Source organism: Mesoplodon bidens (genome assembly GCF_964165515.1).
Source record: "Mesoplodon bidens genome assembly, chromosome: 2".
NCBI lineage: Eukaryota > Metazoa > Chordata > Mammalia > Artiodactyla > Ziphiidae > Mesoplodon > Mesoplodon bidens.
In genome coordinates this window covers 888,151-910,805 of record NC_138177.1, presented here as the reverse complement: position 1 = coordinate 910,805, position 22,655 = coordinate 888,151, and the positions used below count along the sequence as shown (strand labels likewise).

The following is a 22,655-nucleotide window of genomic DNA, read 5'->3' as shown; positions in this document are numbered from 1 at the left end:
TTGTTAGTACAGATTCTTATAGTTTCTATGTTATCAACATTACCACAGAACTTCGGCGAAACTTTTAACGATCCAAACAAAGAATTTATCTTAGTGTTTTAAGGCAAGTTAGAAAAGCTTTCTGTTGAGCCTAAGATTTATCAACCTTAATAAAGATTTTATATGAACTACAATTTAAAAGACGACTTTCTCATCAGTTAAATGGTTTGTCAGTAAGATATCCGTAAGACACCTGCACAAATGGAAGAGGCAGTACAAGGCACAGCATAATCATTATAAATTCCCACTTACAAATGATAAGAACAGACTTACTGTTTATGAACCCCTCAGGCATCCTATGCCACTCATGTCGACACTGATAGGTGTCTATCAGGAAAGCTTTGTAATACAAAAGGCTTCATTCAAAGTCTTCCCAAGGTAAATAAAATGCTAGTGATGCTGCTTCTCCCTTGCTTCTTACTTCCCTCTGGGCAGACTTGGCCCCAGGCAGCTTTAATTAGCCACCGATGTGTTCAAAGCCTGTTTAAGATCTAGTAAAAACACTTTATTTTGAGGATTTCCTTTTTAGACTAAGGAACCACACTTTTATACCCTAAAGCCTAGGCATTTAAATTGTAAATAGAACTGAGTGTATGTGGATTTTTCTGGGAAGGCTCACAGCTTTCACCAGGGTCTCAAAGGGGTCTGTAACCAAACAAAGGTCCTGAGAATATGTCTGGCTTTCCTTTAAAAATTTCGCATCTTTAAGTTCTTATCTCACTACCCCAACCCACTTTCTTTCAATCCCTTCTCTTTATACTTAACCAAGCATAATAATAATGGATAAGACACTTGTTCCTCAGAATGTAAGCAGGCGATTAGTATAGGACCAAAAAAAAAAAAAAGAGCAACGCACTGAAAGTCAGAAGACCAGAATTTGCGATTCGGTTCTCTTACCACCACTTCAGGAATCTCAACTTTCCCATTTGTAAAGTACGAACAATAGCTACTTTCAGGACTATGGTAAGAACTGAAATTACAAATGTAAAGTTTGTTTTATTATAAAGCAAAAATAACAAGTATTACATGACATTAAGTTCTGACCACTGAAATGTAATTTTCCTCTAACAAGAAGTGAATGCAACCTCAACTTTCAAGGAGCAACTGACCTCTGAAGTTTACCATTAAGGACCCCATCCTTTCAGCCTAACTCTAGTTAGCATCTAGTGGCCAACCAGCACTTTTCATCATAGCAATTTCAACACAGGTTAAAGAGTTCCCCTAAATAAAGCAAATTATTTTATAACAACTATAAATGGAGTATAACCTTTAAAAAAGAAGAGGGCTTCCCTGGTAGCGCAGTGGTTAAGAATCAGCCTGCCAATGCAGGGGACAAGGGTTCAAGCCCTGGTCCGGGAAGATCCCACATGCCGGGGAGCAACTAAGCCCGTGCGCCACAACTACTGAGCCTGTGCTCAAGAGCCTGCGAGCCCGCACGCCACAACTACCAAAGCCTGCACGCCACAACTACTGAAGCCCACGCGCCTAGAGCCCGTGCTCCGCAATGAGAAGCCACCGCAATGAGAAGCCCGCGCACCGCAAGGAAGAGTAGCCCCCGCTCACCGCAACTGCAGAAAGCCCGCGCACAGCAACAAAGACCCAATGTAGCCAAAAATAAATAAATATATAATAAAGTTCCCTTTAAAAAAAAAAGAAGAAAGCAACATTTTTTTAATTAAATATATATATTTATTTATTTATTTTTGGCTGTGTTGGGTCTTCGTTGCTGCACGTGGGCTTTCTCTAGTTGCGGCGAGCGGGGGCCACTCTTCATCACGGTGCGTGGGCCTCTCACTGTCGCGGCCTCTCTTGCTGCAGAGCACAGGCTCCAGACGCGCAGGCTCAGTAGTTGTGGCTCACGGGCCCAGTTGCTCCGCGGCATGTGGGATCTTCCCAGACCAGGGCTCAAACCCGTGTCCTCTGCACTGGCAGGCAGCTTCTCAACCACTGTGCCACCAGGGAAGCCCGAAAGCAACATTTTTAAAAAAAGAAATAACAGTATATTGGGGAGAGAAAAGAACTTTTGGTTTTAACTTGCACCCTGACTTTTTAAAGATAATTATATATATCATGTATTAAATCCCTCTGTGTATACACTGCTATTTTATACATTTAACTCAATAAAGCCAGAATAAGCTTATATAAAATTAAAAGCAAAAACAAAAAAGGGCTCCCCTGTATCATCCTCATCTGTCATTTCTTCAGGGCTGAGTTTTAAGGCACAGTGATGCCCTTTACCACCTCCTGTACAGTAGAACAGACGTTAAAGAGGGTAGGCTCTCAGTCACACTGCCTGGGTTCAAATCCTGACTCTACTGTGTGGGTCTGAAGTAGGTTCATCTCCCTGTGCCTCAGGTACATGTAAAAAGAGGAAACCAGGAGACTTAAATAAAATAATAGGGGCAAAGCCTTTAGACAGGTGCCTGGCATTTACAAAGTAAATGGTTAAAAAAAAATGATAATGATTAGGGAATGTTCATGTTGCAAAGCTTTGTAGTTTCCAGGAAGCCTACTGCAACCTTGTTCTTGTTTTTGACTGGTTATGTTTAACACCGTGGTTTTGATTCTCTAATCTTCATTATAAATTTGTATAAGATAGAATTCATTAATATATACTATGCAAGGTCCATTAATCTATTTTTTTGCTGTACTCTTTTTCCAGCATTGAGATACATGCATCTTGCTTTTTAAAGTCAGAGGATGTACTGTCAGATATCCATGTTTAAAGAGCTTCCTAGGGAATTCCCTGGCGGTCCAGTGGTTAGGACTCTACCCCCACGTTCAATCCCTGGTCGGGGAAATAAGATCCCACATGCCGTGTGGTGTGGCCAAAAAAAAAAAAAAGGAAAAGAAAAGAAAAAAGAGAGAGAGCTTTTTATAAGATTGTCTTAGGTTTATTAATCCAAGGGTAAGGCAGTTAACAATGGATCTGCCAAGAGAGGAGCTGCTAGGGTGGCAATGGAATTCAGCATCTGTAACACAAAAAAACAACACTCTAGTGGGCAAGCCTACATACGGTCCCATATCAGTATTTTATATTGACCAAGCCATTTCCTGTATGTCCACTACATAAAACTTCCTGACTGCATATTTTCTTATGGGACAAAGACTAAGCGATAGAATGGGTCTAAAATACTTTTTTCCTAATACAAAAGTAATGCTTACTGCTGAAATTTCAGAAAAAACATATAAAGAAGAAAAAATGAGCCAAAATCTCAGAGAAAAACCTGTTACATTTTGCTACACGTCCTTCCAGTATTTTTTCCAAAATGCTTATCTTCATAATTTCAAACCAAAAAAAATTATATTGCCTTTTACTTATTTCTATACTGGGAACATTAACGTTTCATTGTATTGATACTTTAAAAATTTCTTAGTATTGGACATTTAGGTTATTTCCTTTACTTTCCAATGTTATTCACTATAAACAAAATATCTATACCTTCTAGGAAGCTTATTTCAGCTCCATTCAGGGTCACATTTTACATACTGAAGTTACAGGAAAAAAGAAATCAACATGATCACAGTGATTACAGGTGCCTGCCTGAGACTGCCTTTTATTAATGATGTCGTGTTCTGCCTCTATAGAGAAGTGTAAAAATGGTTATTAAGGAAGAATTTAAAATGAAAACTACCTTCATAGAACAGTGCTATGGATGTTCAATAAATGTTACTGAACAAGTAAAAAGTCTAATTAGGAAAATTAATTTTAAATGTCTCTATAAAGCTAAAGATTAAAAAATATAAAATCAAAAAAGCTCTGCTAAAAATTTGCCAATGAAGAAAACCTGGTGACAAGAATTTGGAAACAAAGAGAACAATGTTTTAGTAAAAACACATCATGCTCCTTATTTAGATATGGGCAACTGTATCAAGCGAGGTTCATATTGTAGCACAGGGGGTTACTTAGGTGTAACACAAAAACTCCCACAGCTTTAGTGTTTAAATCATTCCACAGCCAACAGAAAAGACTGCAAGAATAAATGTCCCTTTAAAAAAAAGAAAAAAAATTTGCCCACATACCCAGTCAGTCCTCCTCCAAACGGTCAAGGTCATCAAAGCCAAGATATCTGAGAAACTGCCACAGCTAAGAAGAGCCTAAAGAGACCTGACAACCAAACGCAGTGTGGTGTCCTGAATGAGACCCTAGAACAGAAGAGGACGTTAGGTAAAACCTCAGTTCATCTGTGTAAGTTCATGGACTTGGGTTAATAACAACAGTGGTTCACCGATTATAATAAATGTGTCATACTGATAATGCAGAATGGTAAGAAAAGGGGAAACTAGGTGAGGAGTATATGGGAACTCAACTATCTTCTCAATTTTTCTGTATATCTAAAACAGTTCCAAAAAAAAGTCAATTAAAAAAATCATTTGGATCAATTTTTATCTTTTGTGTTCCAAACTCTTCTGATTCCAATAGAGAGCTCTCAAAAAATGAAACACAATCATATCTTTAATACAAAAAAATTTAAACTTGACAAGATGAGACCAAAAAGGCCCACTTCGACAGTTTAGTTGTTGCTGGCTATGTGGAAAAATTTATTGTTTGCCTTCTTGAAAACACTTTAAAATTTTCACTTCACAGAAGCAACAGACAGGTGAATAAGGGAAGTTTTTACCAAATCCTCTACTGGTGTTATAATATCCTCTTCAAAGGTTGAGCACAAAGAGAAACTGCTTATGCATAGGTCCTAGATTTATTCCTATTGAGTCAAGCCTTTGCAGAAGTTAGTTCCTTTTTTAGTACTGCAACTCTCAAATTTTTGGCCTTAGGTCCCCTTTAAACTCTTAAAAATTGACGGCTTCAAAGAGTTTTACTTCAGATGGGTTCTGTCCACTCATTTTTACTGCATTAGAAATTAAAAGACATTTAAAAAATTCATTTAATAATAAGCAATGAATTGGTGAGAAGAGTTTTATTTTGCAAATCTCTTTAATGTCTGGCTTAATAGAAATAAGCTGGATTTTCATATCTTCTGCTGTCAATCAGTTGTTGTATATGTTGTTTTGGTTAAAATGTATGAAGAAAAGCTGGTCACAGATAAACATTTAGTTGAAAAGAGGAAGTTCCTACGGACCTGCTGAAAAGGTCCTGTGAACTCTCCAAGAGTCCTCAGCCCAAACCTTGGAAACAACTAACAGACCCCTACAGGGTTCCCCATCCAATCTGGCTCTCCAGAGAACTCTGTCCACACAGATTTTAAAAGCAGTCCCGGGCTTCCCTGGTGGCGCAGTGGTTGAGAGTCTGCCTGCCGATGCAAGAGATAGGGGTTCGTGCCCCGGTCCGGGAGGATCCCACATGCCGTGGAGCGGCTGGGCCCGTGAGCCATGGCTGCTGAGCCTGCGCATCTGGAGCCTGTGCTCCGCAACGGGAGAGTCCACAACGGTGAGAGGCTGTGTACCGCAAAAAAAAAAAAAAAAAAAAAAAAGCAGTCCCTTCGTTTCCCTGGTGGCGCAGTGGTTGGGGGTCCACCTGCCGATGCGGGGGAGGTGGGTTTGTGTCCCGGTCTGGGAGGATCCCACAGCGGCTGGGCCCGTGGGCCACGGCTGCTGGGCCTGCGCGTCCGGAGCCTGTGCTCCGCGGCGGGAGAGGCCACGGCAGTGAGAGGCCCACGTACCGCCAAAAACAAAAGAAAACAAAACGAAAAAGCAGCCCCTTCAAGTGTTTTCTCCATTCACTAACAATGATTTCTTGACCTGTTTGTGTAATGCCAACGTTTTTAGAAAAGCTATATGGCAACCCAGTCTTCCCTAAAGTCCTACCACCAAAAAGAATGTGAAAATACCAATGCAATCATTTGCTAATATACACAGACTTTTGATAGTTGTATTAAGATAATAAGTACCAAGGAATAAGAACATTTGTTAAAGTTTTAACTCCTATAGATGGGGCTTGGTAAGAGCCAGTTTTCAGTTTTACACAACTTCTTGTTTAAAAGAATGTTTTAATTGCTGAATATTAAGTATTTGGGAAGGCAAAGCATTGTTTCTATGGACCATCTATTAGTAAATGAAAATACACCAGTAAAAAAGAGACATGTCGGGACTTCCCTGGTGGTCCAGTGGTTAAGAATCCGTCTTCCAATGCAAAGGATGTGGGTTCAATCCCTGGTTGGGCAACTAAGACCCCACATGCCATGGGGCAATTAAACCCGCATGCTGCAATGAAAGATCCCACGTGCTGCAACTATGACCCAGTGCAGCCAAAAATAAATAAATAAATACATAGAGGCATGTCATGGTGTTTACTTATTAAAGCATTAGTCCCAATAAGTTCTTTTCCCACCACTTTTAATAAAACTTGGAAATGATAATCTGTATTTATGTGACCTCTAAATGACTTAAATTTATTATTGTTAAAGCCATATGAAAATATTGATATAAAACAGTCCTCCCATTGATACTGCTTCTCAAACCTCAAAGAAATAGTTTCTTCCCAGGCCCCTCTGTACAAACAAGCTAAATACAATCTGGTTTATAAACAGTAAGAGGGAATAACTAGATCACATGGAGGCCATCTTACTCTTCCAAAATGTCCGTAATAGATAACTACCAAAGTTACCTGGAGTGATTCATACAGATTTTTGGCATATCCCTAAAGTCTCATCAAGCCTATAATGGAAGTATCCTTTTAAATTCACAGAGGAGGCTTCCCTAGTTGCACAGTGGTTAAAAATCCACCTGCCAATGCAGGGGACACAGGTTCCAGCCCTGGGCCAGGAAGATCCCACATGCCACGGAGCAACTAAACCAGTGTGCCACAACTACTGAGCCTGCGCTCTAGAGCCTGCGAGCCACAACTACTGAAAGCCACATGCCTAGAGCCCGTGCTCCACAACAAGAGAAGCCACCGCAACGAGAAGCCTGCACACCGCAACGAAGACCCAATGCAGCCAAAAATAAATAAATAAATAAATAAATTTTAGTGATTTGTCAAAAAAAAAAAAAAGATTTGTTGGGGAAGGGGGAAGGGGTTTAGGAACGAGGCTGAACTCTTCCCCCTCCACCTTCACTCAGCAACACCTACACCTACCTGGGCGCCAAGGGCAGGGAAAGTTAAACATCCCGCACCCTCACTTTAAGGCCGCATCAGGTCTGTAAACACTTGCTGCTCTACACCTTTAGTACTTGACAAACCGGTGGTCACCCCTGGAGATTCAAAATCAAAGTCGGGAAAGGGACAGTACTGACAATGAACATCTGCCTGAGCCTCAGAGAAGATACTAAATCTTTGTTTTGTTTGATGTTCCATCTCAAGACACATTTGCAACTGCACTAAACAAACAAACAAAAAAGAAACAAATAGTAAGCCATACATTTCACTAAAAGCAAATATTTAACAGCTCTTCAGCCCTGCTGCAATTAAGATATATTAACTCTACGTCTAGCAATAAAAGTCGAAATAATTTTGGAACACATATGATCCCTAATAGCCATATCTGAAGTAAAAGACTGAAGCCTGAACCTGTACTGGAATTGCTAGGAAGCTGCTGTTTATCCCACTGCCGATCATCTAATATTTACACAAGGACAACCTGATAGTCTATTCAGTATACTCTAATTCTGACCATGCTTCAAGGCTAGATCTCCTGTATGAAAGATAAAAGGGTGTACTATTACACAGGCAAGCCCAATTTAGGATGGTAGATAAATAAATCTCATGTTCAAAACTCTTAGAATAAATTTATAATGTATCTCAGTGTTACTGTTTTAGAGAGAGCACTATCTTATTTCTTTCACATTTATTGCCACATTTAATAATTAATTTGGGGAATCCCCTGGAGGTCCAGTGGTTAGGACTCAGGCTTTCACTGCCAGGGCCCAGGTTCGATCCCTGGTGGGGGAACTAAGATCCTGCAAGCCATGCGGCACGGCCAAAAATAATAATAATCAATTTGATTTAAAAGATGACCCTCTTTAACCTAAAATATAAGGAAGTTCCAGCCTGATAAAACTGGTCCTCATTTGAATGGCTGCCTGGTATCAACGGGACAGACTATAAAAACTCTTCTATTACCTACTTTCCCAGATTTTAAATAGAGGATTTTACAGCTGTGTCTACAGCTGAGACTTAAGAAAATCGTCACCGAGAAGTCATGTAAGTCTGAGATACAGGCTCAACACACCAGCTATTTTCTCCCCTTGGCTTCCCAGCACACTTCCTGCGGCCTCCAACTAGAGTCTCTTTAGTCCTTAAATGTTGGTGTTTCTGCGAGTTCTCGTGACCCTCACTCTCATTCTACACTCCCATTTCCTCCCTAAACCTGCCTTAACCTAATGCCTTCCCAGATACCCCCAGGCTGCCCCCTCTCCCCATACTCCACCCACCTCCACACCCCCCAACCCTCATATCTTCAACCATTCTATATACAATTTCCATTACTTGCACACATCCTACTATATAATTACTGGTCTTTCTCACCAGCAGACTATGAGTTCCTTTAAGTCAAAGCTGTAAACTGCAGAACCTTAACACAATTCCTGGCACTTACTGACATATCAATAAATGTACTGAATTGAACCCATAACCAACCCCAAGGACCCAATCCATTTCTTCATTCACCAGAACTGACAGAAAGGATTCCTAAGTTTCTTGTAGTGGAGCTGAGAATTTCTATTAATTCAAAGTCAACAGGTAAGAAAATTCCCTATATTAACAGCTGCCTAAACCTCATCAGGGAATCACCTAAACTAGTAGTTCTCAAACCTAGCTGACCTTTCCAATGGCCAGAGGAGCTTCTTCCACATTCTTCCAATTGAAGCTAAGTGGTCACTGAAATTGATGAGCCAGGAGTTTCCACACAAATGAGCCAACCAACCAAAAGTATATGGAATGGCCAAGCTCATACACATTGATAAGTTAAAAAATAAGGGCACACGGTTTACTTAAAATTTTATAATTACATTTTACAGGCAACTATAACAGACAAAACAAAATGGTACTGTACTTTGGTATCACATAAGGGCAGCTTTCTAGTACTGATTTTCCTTCAGTGCGTTAGGATAACCACAAAGAAGCAAAGGAAGATCACACTCTCCTTCCCAAAAAGCCCAGCTAATTTCTGGGATCTATGAAAGGAGCCACTGGCCACCACATATTAGAAAGAAGAACACTGAACTTGGAAGTAAAAAGCCAGTTTGGAATTCCCTAATTTGTCCTTTAAAAGCTGTGTCACCTTAGACAAGTCATTTAACATCTCTCAGCACAGCTTCCTTATCTATAAAATTGTCCTTGGAATTCACTGGCAGTGCAGTGGTTAGGACTCGGCGCTTTCAATGCCATGGGCCCAGGTTCAGTTCAGTCCCTGGTCGGCAAACTAAGATCCTGCAAGCCGCACAGCACAGGTGGAAAAAAAAAATCCTACCTTAGCAGCAAGAACTAAGTTAACAAAAGGGAAAAGGGAACCCTCCTACACTGTTGGTGGGAATGTAAATTGGTGCAGCCACTTGGAGAACAGTATGGAGGTTCCTTAAAAACTAAAAACAGAGTTACCATAGGATCCAGCAACCCCACTCCTGGGCCTGTATCTGGAGAAAACCACACTTTGAAAAGCTACATGCACCCCAATGTTCATAGCAGCACTAGTAACAACAGCCAAGACATGGAAGCAACCTAAGTGTCCACCAACAGATGAATGGATAAAGATGTGGTACATACATACAATGGATTATTATGCAGCCATAAAAAAGAACGAAATGATGTCATTTGCAGCAACATGGATGGACCCAGAAATTATCATACTGAGTGAAGTAAATCAAAGACAAATATATGTCATCACTTATATGTGGAATCTAAAAGATAACAGCAATGAATCTATGTACAACACAGAAACAGACTCACAGACATAGAAAAAAAACTTAGGGGTACCAAGGGGGAAAGGGAGGGTCGGGGAGGGATAAATTAGGAGTATGGTATCAACAGATACAAACTACTATACATAGAATAGATAAGCAACAAGGATTTACTGTGTAACACAGGGAGCAATATTCAATAGCTTGTAATAACCTATAATGGAAAATTATCTGAAAAAGTATATATATAACTGAACTACTTTGCTGTACGCCTGAAACTAACACAATATTGTAAATCAACTACACTTCAATTTAAAAAAAAAGAATAAAAAGGTTCATAATTTTCCATCTGCCGTCTCATGTAATCCCAATTTCATGTGGATATAGGCAATATAAGTAATGGTTAAGAGTACTGTGTGGGCTTGTATCAGGCTCCTCCACTTAGTAGTCACATGACCTTGAGCATGTTTACTTACCTCTTTATGCCTCATCATGTAAAGCAGGGCCAGAATTATCCTCATTTTAAAAGGCAGGTTAGGGCTTCCCTGGTGGCGCAGTGGTTAAGAATCCGCCTGCCAATTCAGTGGGCACAGGTTCGAGCCCTGGTCTGGGAAGATACCACATGCCACAGAGCAACTAAGCCTGTGTGCCACAACTACTGAGCCTGCATTCTAGAGCCTGTGAGCCACAACTACTGAGCCCACATGCCACAGCTACTGAAGCCCACGTGCCTAGAGCCCGTGCTCTGCAACAAGAGAAGCCACCAAAATGAGAAGTCTGCACACGTAAGTGAAGAGTAGCCCCGCTCGCCGCAACCAGAGAAAGCCCGCGCACAGCACAAGGCAGCCAAAAATAAATAAATAAATTTATTAAAACAAACAAAAAAAGGCAGGTTAACGGAATAAAACCTTGAAAATCCAACCTCAAGGCTGGAAGCTCAAGGATAACATGAAGATAATGGAACACACACCAGAAGCCAAATGTGTGGATTCCTGCTCCACGATTTTTCCATGAAATCCCTATTCTCTGCAAGTTTTCATGTCCTAGCTAGCTAATACCAACTGCCAAAAATAAATTACCTTGGATCCTAAATCAAATTTTAAACACTGTTCCCCTCAAAAAAAATCTGATGAGCAATTATCTATTAACATAAGTCAAGGATGTATTTTACACTTGGAAGACAGGAAAAGCCACAAGGTTAGCAGTGGGGAAAAAAAAGTACTTATAGAAAGGAACCCAGAAGAATGGGCTGCCATTAAGTACAATCTTTAAAAACCCCAAACTCACACCCTACACAAATCCCCAAAGCCAGCCTTCCGCTGGAAAATCTGGTGGCTGTTCTCAATTTGTCCAAAATATTGGATAAGAGCCTCTCTGGGAGAGGAAAAAGCTTGGAATATCTGGAATTTTACAAAATGGAGGTTATAGTCCCAAAATTCTTTCTAGACCTTGCTCATCTCCATGGCCTCACCCCCTGTCCCACAAATAAAAAGACACCAGAGTACAAATCCTAAGAGATCCTCACTCTCCCCATCCAAGTTAAAGCCTGGCAAGGGTGACATGTTCCCATCTGGTTTAAATATCACCAAATGATGAGTTGGTACAACCGCACAGAAAATTGGGAGGATCCTGCCTTAAAGACCTTGAAATTATGTGGTTTTGACAGGATTTGTCCTTTGTCTCTGGAGTTAGCAGTGGAGTAGACAGCCATGTTCAGGTATCTGTATGCCTCACAGGAATGCATGCTTAACAAAAGCTTCAACCAACGGCTGAAAACACATTCAGGTTTAAACTTAGTTCTCTAACACGACAATTTTTTTTTCCATCATATATTAATACTGTGTGCTCTAGAGCTTCAAATAAATGGAATGGTACAATGTGTGCTCTTTTCTGCAAGATGTCCATCACTTAATGTAATGTTTTTGAGATTCATTCATGTTGTTGAATGTATCAGTAGTTTGTTCCTTTTTATTGCTAAGTAGCACTCCATTGTTTGAATATAACATTTTATCCTAACATATCTATCATTATGAAATGTCCCTCTTTATCCCTAGCAGTACAATTTGTCTTTTTTTTTTTCTTTTTCTTTTTGGCTGTGTTGGCTCACGGGCCCAGCCACTCCGTGGCATGTGGGATCTTCCCGGACCAGGGCACGAACCCGCTTCCCCTGCATCGGCAGGCGGACTCTCAACCACTGCGCCACCAGGGAAGCCCTCTAACACTACAATTTGATCAAGCTCTGAAGTGGCAAGAATTAATGTAGGAATGCACAAAAATCTGCCTAGGGCCACACAAGGAACATAGCTGGGAAGAGAAGCTCAGCCTAGCTACGTGCTCGCAACTAAACAAACACTTTCAACATTTTAAAGATTTTAAAACTTTGTATGTACACCACTAGACAGTGTTTTAACACATGTAGAAAACCGTATTGAGTGAATTGCTTGATTCAAGACAAAAACAAAAAAGCCACAATAGTAGAAATACAATATATACGGGTCCACCTAAGAAGCAATGTTATGAGATCCCATAACATATCTGAACAAAAAAACACGGTGAATCCAAATTTGTATGATCATATAGAAACTCTAATTAGCTTTATTTAAAAAAAATTTAAAAGTCTGCCTACTTCTTAGTAAAAGAATAAAATATAATCGGGCTCTGTCCTGAAGACCAAAATAAACCTTTTCCCTGACACCTCTTCTACTTTTCTCCTCACTTTACAAGCAACTTATTAAAGACTCAATCTACTAACCCTTGAGGCAAGAATTGGGACTATTTAAATTATGTTAGACAAAATATAATGCTCTCCATCTGCAGGGCTTCCACAGCATCACAGCCCTCCCACACTAGGGGAAATTAAATAATTTTAAACACTTCTTAACACAAAGCTTACCAAACTCCTACCTGTATAACACACATACACTGCAAATTTTCTGAAATAATTTATAACAGCTCTACCTGAAAAATTTTTTTTATTTCAACTAATTTAAAAAAACATCCAGGTATAGAAAAGCTTCATCTAAACCACCAGAAGAATTTACACTTTGTATATTCTAGTTTTGATGTTGGGCTTTTGACTTTTCAAGTTTCACTTTTAAAAATCCCTTCGCTGTAGGAGAAATGAGGGATATGTATTTGGCACTAACCCTCGTCTCTCTAAATCTGTCCCCAGACCCTTCTTAGCAGCGAGCAAGTAAAAGCTTTGGAATTTAAGCTCCCTGCAATCCATCAATTAATCTGGACAACAGCTCTAAGTCAGTGTCAGATCTCCTTAGAGCAGATAAGAAGGCATACATTGGAAAAAAATGACTTTGTCCAAGGTCGTGATGGCATTAGATTCAAGACTCTACCCACTCATTTAAAAAAATTTAGAAACACTCCTTCTTTTATGTAATAGAAAAAAATAAAAATCCACATACACTCCCCTTGATAAAGCTTATTTTTATCCCTGCAAAATATTTCTTAAAATTTACATCAGCTGTAAGATAACATTTCCAAGTGAAATGGAATCAACAAGCTTAAAAAAAAAAGCCGTTTATTATGTCACCTTCTGCCTAGTGATGTTTAACTTAGTTCCTGAAAAATGAAGTTATTTATTATTTTGGGGAGGAGAGTGCTTAGATGTTAAGGGGTTATTTACAGAAAATATTTTTCAATGGCCTGACTTTTAAATCACTTCTTTTGAACATTTGAGGTCACTTAAATGTTCGTCAGCAATTCTGCTGAAACAGGAACTGCATCATCGAGGCTGGAAGTGGAACCACCATCTTCACAGTAAAGTGAACCTAATGACATCCTGACCAGCCACACATTAGACCCTTTGACTCTCATTTCCTTCAAACTCCTTTTCCAGAAGGGACTTCGTTCTACTTCTTGGTCACTCCCGACTCCCAGCTCTATGCTGCTGAGATGACGTCAGATAGGAAAATGGACCAAGGGCAGGAAAGGGAACAGACGGGCACCACCTCCGACCACCACACCTCTGCATCCAGGAGCTGGCCTGACAGCGGTCAGGTTCCCACACAGGCTCCGACAAACGTGTCACAAAGCAACAAAGGCCCTGTAAAGACAGAGAAATCCAGTTCCCATCCTGATTAGGCAAAGAGTGGCCATCTCTCACTAAAGGCTAGAAACCTCATTCCTAATTGCTCAAATCTCACTCACCCTGAGTAAGACAAAAGCTAAGCCAAGTTGTTCTCTGCACCTGAGGTCACCAGTTTGCTCTCAATTCCAACACTGCTGCTCTGCTTTCCGCCCTCCTACACCCAGGAAAATACGTAAAGGGACTATATTCTCTACACTTTTGTGTATGCTTGAATTATTTTCATAATTTAAAAAATGTCATTTATACCCTGGAAATGAAGGCTCTAGCAGAGCACAGTAACTGGTCCTAAGTCCAGAAAGAAAACTTAAATGATTAAAAGAAATAAAACAGAGGAACAGATGGGATGACTCTAGGCCATGTCCAAAGGCGTATGGCAATGATGCTTTAAGAGGAATGGTCTACAATTACAATTCTGAATGTTTAAAAAAAAAATTTTAAAAGACAAGAATACATTTAGTCAAATTCTTCCGTCTTACAGTTATGAAACAGAAATGTCCCACTGCCCTAGAGGCAGCTTCTCCCCATTAGTCTTCATAAACTTGGAAACTGAAAAAGCAAAGTCACCACTGAACTCATCTAATAGTTAATGACAGAAAAAGCATTTTTATAAGAATTTGATTTAGGTGTACAAAGGTAATATCTCATTTTTCTCTTTAATCCCATGCTAGGACACAGCAGTTGATAAATACTTAAGAAATCCTTGTTAAGCTGCATACAATTCTCATGTCTTAGACAAGTTTCTCACAACTCAGATTTTAAAATCCAGTTATTAGTTTCTCAAACCTTAAGTAATCGAAAGTAAATGGGAGTGGCCCAGTGATATGGCACGGACCCACTCACCCCAAAGGGACTCACTGCTGTGCTTCTGATGATTCCTCTTCAAGGGACCCAAACTTAGAACTTTCTGAAAGTATAGTCAGTCCTTCAGTTCCGAACATTTATTCCACATTATTAAAAAAAATTTTTTTGAGACTGCAATGATCTTCTACACATAAAACAGGTATATTAGCATAATCTCCAAAGAATATCTAATTCTCTTAGAAAGGAAAAATCACACCACCAGCTCAATGCAAGGACTGTACAATGAGGAAAGCAAGGTCTTTCCAGGTTACTGGTTTTTAAACTCATCTAGGCCTTTGCCAAGAGATACACAAGTAGGCTTCGTGGAACCTAAATCCAGGAACCTAATTAATCAGCACTTTCATTTGGGGGCATGAGGTCTCCCTCTATCCTTTTCTACAACCAAACTTTAATGTAGCCCAATTAAAACAACGAGAGGTTACCAAAGCCTGCAAAAAGCTCCCATTTACAGCATATAAACCAGATTCCTTTTTGTTTTTTTTTTAAATTGAATAGTTCACAATGATATTTTTGCCTTTCTAAAAGAAAATTCTCTCACTGGCAGATTTCTGTCTGCCTATATTAAAGTACTGTAAGCATCCTGGACTTTGCTATTGTCTCTCAAACTAAACAAATAAGTAAATGAATTTACTACTGATCAATCAATCAGAAATAAAAAAAATTAAGGACCTTAGAGACAAAGAATGAAACCGAGGGTTGATCATTTTCTCTAATTTTTCTTATCAGTGTCTCTCAATAATGAACTCAACACCCCAGCTTTAAATCAGAACATTTATTAAGACTCTTCAAAGGCAATTCTCTAGTCATTCTGCTCTTTAAAAAAGGTTTAGACTGCATGTTTCAAAACAAATCCTACAACCACAGGAAAGGAAACTTTTCCAGTGGGGGTGGGGATGTAAACCTAAAGCTGTTTCATATATTTGCAATATCACTCACATTCCATTCTAAGAGTCTATTATTAACTTGTTGATTAGTTCACTAAGAATTACAGTTAGATGGATGCCTGTGAGTGTGACCAATCTACCACTGGCAAAGTCAAATTTAGCTAATCACCCATTCAAAGACTACAACAAATGAAGTTTGTTTTTACGTTAAGGCAGACACAAACTAAAACTGTAGGACTTAATCCAGCCTCCTACCAAGTGAGAAAAAAAAGTTCTTCTTTTGAGAGGTACAGTTCTAAATTTCTCTTTAAAAACTAGTTACAATTGGGTACAGGGTTTCTTTTGCGGGCGAGAAACATGTTCTAACACTGACTGTGATGATGGTTGTAAAACTCCATGAAAATACTAAAAACTACTGAATTGCACACTTTAAATTGATGAATTGTATGGTAAATACATTATGCCTAAACAAAACTGTTATTTTTAAAAAGTAATTATAAGTTCTTCCTTTGCTCAAGGATATTTCTATTGATAAGCTTTTCCCCCAAATATTAAAAGGTTTAAGGTGGCAAGGAATCACAGCTAAAGAAAAATTTCATGACACCAAAGAAACTGGAAAAACAACAGAGAGGATTAGGCCACAGTCAAGCAAACCTAACATTAGGGAGAATGATGGGCTGGAATGAGAGTAAAAGAGCTCTGTATCACTCACACCTCCCCCCATACAAAGAGAAGTATCTTTAAGTTCCTTCATGTTCTAAGGGCGGAACCAACAGGCTCAATCAAAGACACTGACTGGATTAAGACACTGACTGTATTAGAACATTTGAAAGTTTTACACTTTGGCTATGAAGCCTAAGGGATCAAACTAATGACCACAGGAAGTTAAAGTTGAAAAATGTGTCTATTGTGCCATCTGGGGTTTGACTTAAATCTCTAATGTCTGGACACCTCCAGAGAAGAAATTTGTGGAATCTGCCTATCTATGGCCAACTGTTACATGTTTGAGAGCAACAGAGTAAATTACTGAAGCCACCACATATATTCCTATCAAACTCGAGAGACTGAGAAAAGTATTTACTGAGCAGTCCACTATTTTCTGCCTAATAGTTACACCCCTAAAATTAATCATCTCCAAATACCACAAAATGACATGGAAAATATAATTTGTCCTTAAAAAGAAATCTAAGTACCTCAAGAAGGAAATGAAAATTTGCATTTTAAAGGTAACAAACCAGAAGTCAAATTAATTGTAAATTGGGGAAAAAAAAAAAAAAAAGTCCAGGAAACAAGCCTAGTTATCCTACATACTTGATGTAATTTGAAAATAGGCTTGTTTACTACCCTCTTTAAACTTATAACTCAGGATCTGAATAACATCTTCTTGATTTTATTACATTTTATCATATTTATCTTACTATATTTTCACAAACAAATTTCTGTGAACCTCAAGTTTTCAGTAGCAAAGCAGTTTAGGACCATCACTAAGAAGCAGCTATAAATTGAAGCTACATTAAGTACCATTAATTAAAGATGCAAAGATAAGGACAAAAGAAAATAGAAATGCTTTGTAATTCTTCCCCTTATCTCCGAGAAATAAAATACCAATAAACCCAATCCCCATTTTAATACAGTCACTTGTATTCCAAAAACTTAGTGGTCACAAATCATCTAGAAACATGGGCATTAATAGAGCTATCGCCATGGAAAATATTTCTTATCTCTTGGTTTGTTGTTGCTTTATTTCAACTATATGAAACCACTTGTTCACAGTTAGCTTTCTAAAAGAAAACGGTTTCTAAAACAAAGACTGTGTTTACATCTCCATCTCTTCAGATCCCTTTGTTCCAACAAGACCCTTCTTCAAGAGCTACAACTTCTGGAAAGGTTTCCCTTTTTGCGGTGATATCAACTAGAAATACTCCCAAACTCTTTCCAATTGGCACAGGAGTTTGTTTAACAAAGGAGGAAGCAAGCCTCCTCCACACAAAGGAGGTCTCCAAAACAGAGCCCTGGCTATGTCTGTGGATTATTTATTTGTGCCTCTTTAATACCCTTCCTCGGCTGTAGTAAGTACCACTCTCAATACAAAATGGTGGCCATCACGTCTGTCTGACATTCAGAATGGGGAAAGGCAGTCAGATCACACATTTTGCAGAGCTTACCATTAATATTCTGGCCAAGATGCTGAAATGAGTAGCCAAACCTAACCAGAGCAACACTATCCTTTTAGGAAAAGAACCCGACAAAAGGAATAGGAAAAGAAAGTAGATAAAGGGTTTACCCCAGCCCTAGTGCACCACAATACCAACATGGAGGACAACTCACTCCCAGCAACCGACTGCACACATCTGGGCTACTGAGAACTTACTCAAGTTGCCTAGTTTCAGAATAGACGCCCATGGATGCAAAAGCGGACTATTCATAGTCCCCGTCCCTAACGCTGACACAAAGCTCCGGTGCTACCTGTCCATGCCCTATTCTTCCACAACTAAAACCCTGGCCCCAATCACCGCACAACTTCTGCAGGCCTCTGCGCTCCAACCGACACGCACTTCCCTTAAGCAACGACAATCAACCTTGCCTACTTCTTGAGAGAAAGGCGTCTATTCTCAATCATCTCCCCCATCCTAACTGACCAGTTATTCCCGGAGACAGGTATTTCATCTCCATTTCAAACTAGTCCAAGATAAACTCCAATATAGAGTCCACGTTTCAATTCGGGAGGAGGGGGAACATGGGATCAGACAGACTCAGTCGGGATCTCCCTCGACACAGCTCTCCAAGCTGAGCGGTTACGCACAGAACCCCTCAACTCCAACGTCATTACAAAGAGCAAGCCTAAGAAAGAAAGGGGCGGGAGGGGGGGCTTCCTCCGAGGGAGCGGGGGCGGAGCGGGGAGAAGCTTCTGAAACTGTCGGAAAAGCAGTTAAACCTCCGGCCAACGGTCCCGGCCCATCCAACTGCTCAGGCCGCCTCGGCCGGTCCGAAAGGTGGGCACAGCCCAGGGGTCCGGAGCTTGCGGCCGGGGGCTGGGGGAGGGGGAGGGAAAGTGACGGGAGGGGAGGGAGAGGGGAGGGGGAGGGGAGGGAGGAGAGGGAAGGGGGAGGGGAGGGAGGGGAGGGGAGGGGAGGGAGGAGAGGGAAGGGGGAGGGGAGGGAGGGGGAGGGGGAGGGAAGGGGAGGGGCAGGGGCCGGCAGGGCTTCTCCGTCGACGTTGCAGCCGTTGGTGACCGTTTCGGGAACACCCACCCTCACGCCCACCCGCGCAGGGGGCTGCACGAGGGCCTCCGCTCCGGCTCGGGACGCGGGGCGGCCTCCGCCTTCGGGGCTGACACCGCCCGCCGCGGGCAGCTCTCGGGGCGGGGGCCGGGGAGCCTCTGGGCGGCCGCCCCCCGAACCCCACGCTCACGCCCCCTCGGCACGTCCGCTCGGCCCGGCCCGCGGTGCCCCCGTCAGGCGCCGTCGCCCCGCCTAGTCCCCGGCCCGGGGGGCCCGCCAGGGGTCCGGGCCGGGGCGGGGGGTCCGGGGCCGGAGGGTGGGGCGCCAGGTGAAGCCGCCCGGGCCGCCGCCGCCTCCACACAAAGGACCAGGGGCTCCGCCGCCATATTGAAAACTTTCCTCCTCGCGACAACTCGCGGGGCGCGCACCCCGCACCCCCGGCGCCCCGCACCCGCCGCACCCGCGCCCGGGGGCTTCCGCGCCAGCCCGCCCTCCGCCCCGCAGGCTCCGGCGCACGGCCGCGACCCCGGTGCCGGCGGTGCTGCCGCCTCTCCGTCCGGATCCGAACCCCGGCCGCGCTCCGTCCGCTGTCGCCGCGCCCCGCGCAGAGGCCCAGCCGCCCGCCGGCCGGCCGCGAGCCCCGCTCGAGACTCACCGACGGCGGCCGCACCTTGCAGATCCCGGTCTGCTCGGCTATGGGCCGAATCTTGTGGATGAAGGCGAAAGGGTCGGCGAACTCCTCCCAGCTGGGCTCGAAGACCGGGCACTCGGGCGGCGGCAGGAACTCGCCCAGCGGGCCGGGGCCGCCGAGGGCCGGCGCGGGGCGCGGGCCAGGGGCCTCCATCCTCGCGGCGCCGCGGACGCGGCTGAGCGACGGTTGTCGGCCTCCTCCGGCTTCTTGGCCTTCCTCCTAATCCTTCTTCTTCTCCTCCTCCTCTTCCTCCTTCTCCTTCTCCTCCTCCTCCTCCTCAGCCTCGGATCCGGCTCCTTAGACTCCGGCTCCTCAGACTCCGGCTCCTCAGACTCAGACTCCGACTCCGACTCAGACTCCGACTCCGACACCGACCGACAACGCCGCGCCGCGCCAGCCACGCCGTGCGCCTCCGCCGCGCGCCTCCGCCGCCACGGCGAGGAAAAGGAGTCCCACCCCACCCCCACCCAGCCCGTGCTGAGCGCCCGCCCCCGGGCCGGGCGGGGCGGCCCCCGGGGGACGGAGCTCGTCCTCACGGCCCAGCCCAGCCGGGACCCACTGACCACTGACTACGTGCCAGAGCCCCTTCCCTCCCTCGGGAAGTTACGGGTCTGGGGGAGAAGCCGGGCCCACGGGTGGACGCTCCGTCCCGTCCCGCCCCGTGGGAAGCGCCGTGGTGGAAGTGCAAGGACACCTGGTCAGACCCCGAGGGGTGCAGGGTGTCGGGGACGGAGGAGGCTTTTCCAGGTAGAGGGAAGAGCTTGAACGTGACAACAGCCTGTAGGTGAGAAAACAACAGTTAGGAGGATAATAAGCTAACACTCTGATTACTTCATCTCCTAGGCCTTGTGCCACGTGCTTTCACGATTAATCTTTAATATACACAGCAACCCTACGAGACAGATACTCGTTTCCATTTTACAAATAAGGACAGCGAGGCATACATAGGTTGATCAAGAAATTTGCCCAAATTCCTAGGCTAACAAGTGGTGGAGACTCCACTTATTGGAAGGTAGGGTGTTGCAGGCAAGTGTGGTCCGCCAGCAATACACGGCGAAGCTGGATGTGAGAAGAGCGGGAGCCTTGAAATAATCCAGATGAGGAATGATGGGGCCTAAATTAAGGCAGTGGTGCTATTCATTAGGAGGGAGGGATGCAAATGGAGGGCATAAAAGTGACAAATTGGGGAGGCGCGATTCAGGGGTGTGGGTACGTGCCTGAGTTGGTGCGGCCGCTGGCATCGCTGGGGAACAAGAAGTCAGTCTGGGGAGGGAGCTCGTGGGTCCACTTCTGGCCCTGTTGAGTCTGAGGTGTCTGGTACAGTTGGAGATACCCAACAGGCTCAGCGTATAAATCAGAAGTGGAGATGTAAATCTGGGAGTGATTAGCCTGAATGAGAGCCCTTCTTCATCTGATGCTTACTGTGCATAGGCATCCTCGTAAATGCCTTGTGTGTAGTGGTATATTCGCTCCTTGAAGCTTCACTCCCATCCCGCTTGGGAGGCACTGCTATTACCCCCATTTTGCAGAGCAGATCATGAAGGCACAGAGAGGTTCAGTCACTTTAAGAGGTAAGAACAATTTTGACACATGGTGGGGGGGTGGTCAGGTAATGTCCTGCCCCAGAAAAGGGGAGAGAACTCAGAAAGTAGGACTTCAACATTAAAAAAGATCTCTTTTATCCAGAAAGCAGCCAAACCCATGGAAGGACTGTTTGCCAGGGCCTCCTTTGTAGGTAGGTGTCAACAGAGTCCTAGCCCTGCTTTTAGATTCACCTGGAGTAAAGAAGTCTCATCCTTGAGGATTCTTCAGCTAAAAGGCCGGCGAGGGGAGAAAGCTACTCTTCAGTAAACTCTTAAGTAAACCGAAAGGTCCTTGGAGAAGGCAGGCCTTATCTGTCTAGGGCTTTGGGACCTAGCTAAGCCACGACAATGGAGACCGAGGCCAAGGGCAGCTGGCATCCTAGTAGAGAAGAAGTCATCGGTGTAAGAAGGATATGAGACAGCAAGTTAGAATCTAGGTGCGGAAGATAGGAGTCGGCCTCAAAAAATTCTAACAACTTTGCTGAATCTTTCAAATTTTTTCACAGTAAAATGTTGGGGAGAAAAAATCCTCGTTGTTGCTCTTTGCCGTGTGCGGTCTGTGCTTTAGAGGGTCTCGCTGGACTTGATTTCCTGTCATGTGCTCTTTCCTAGGAGCGACGTCAAGACTATTTTCACACTTAGCATTGGCATCCGCCAAGCCAGGTAGGCGTAACTTTGAGGAAAACTCTAGACACGTACGGATTACAACCGAGATGCAGGACAGCGAACCCACGGAAAACTCTTCAGTCCCCAGCTGCCCCCAGGCCGCCCCCGCCCCTCCCCGCCTCGCGTCCCGAACTTCCGGTAGCGACCCCAGCCACGGGATTTCGTGGCTCCAGACGGCGCAGCAGCTGTCGGCTCCCCGCGGACGCGTCGTGACGCTGAGAGAGGGTCGGCCGCCGGGCGGCCAGGGGACCATAGAGATGCTCCGGGAAAGAGTGCTCGGTCCGCGGCCGCTCCTCCCGCGGGGACACGGAGGCGCTCCCAGCCCTTTATAACGTGTGTTTACATGCGCGGAGGGATCCAGCCAGCTGACAGCGGCGCCGCGCCGGTCCTTCTTTTTTTAAAGAGCCCGGCCGCGGGCGCTGATTGGCCGGCCGGCGTGGGTGCTGATTGGCCGGCCGGCGCGGCGCTCGGGGGCGGGACACGCGCCTCATTGTCTGCTCCGCGGCCGCCGGGCTTCCCAGTGGCTGGGCTGTGCTCTCGGCCGGAGGTCCGTGTCTCGGTGCAGCTGGCAGCGAGGCAGGGGCGGGCCGGCGTCGCGGCCGGGACCGGGGCCGGTGGGGGGCAGTCCCGGCGGCCGGAGCGTAACCGAGCCCTGTCCGGGTGCCACGTCTCCAGGAACCCCTCCTCACCCGGGACGACACCCCGCCCCGCCGGGCTCCGTCTCCAGCCGCCGCCTGTGTGCGGCCCCGGAGCCTCGCACACGTCCCTGGGGTCTCTATCCTCCTCCTGCCCGCTCAGCCCCCAGGCTTC

The 22,655-nt window shown here is 44.1% G+C and overlaps 1 protein-coding gene across 2 annotated transcripts in view; it reads right to left on the bottom strand.

The window, feature by feature from the left end:
- The window catches only part of KDM5B (lysine demethylase 5B), a 73,668-nt gene extending 51,013 nt beyond the window's left edge, over positions 1-22,655 (bottom strand). The window contains exon 1 of one of the 2 annotated variants that reach the window (XM_081256133.1): positions 19,561-22,655. In XM_081256133.1, the coding sequence (XP_081112259.1) occupies positions 19,561-19,749 (189 nt within the window). In that variant the 5' untranslated portion in view covers positions 19,750-22,655. The remainder of the gene's footprint in view (positions 1-19,560) is intronic. The other variant, XM_081256134.1, reaches the window with a different exon arrangement.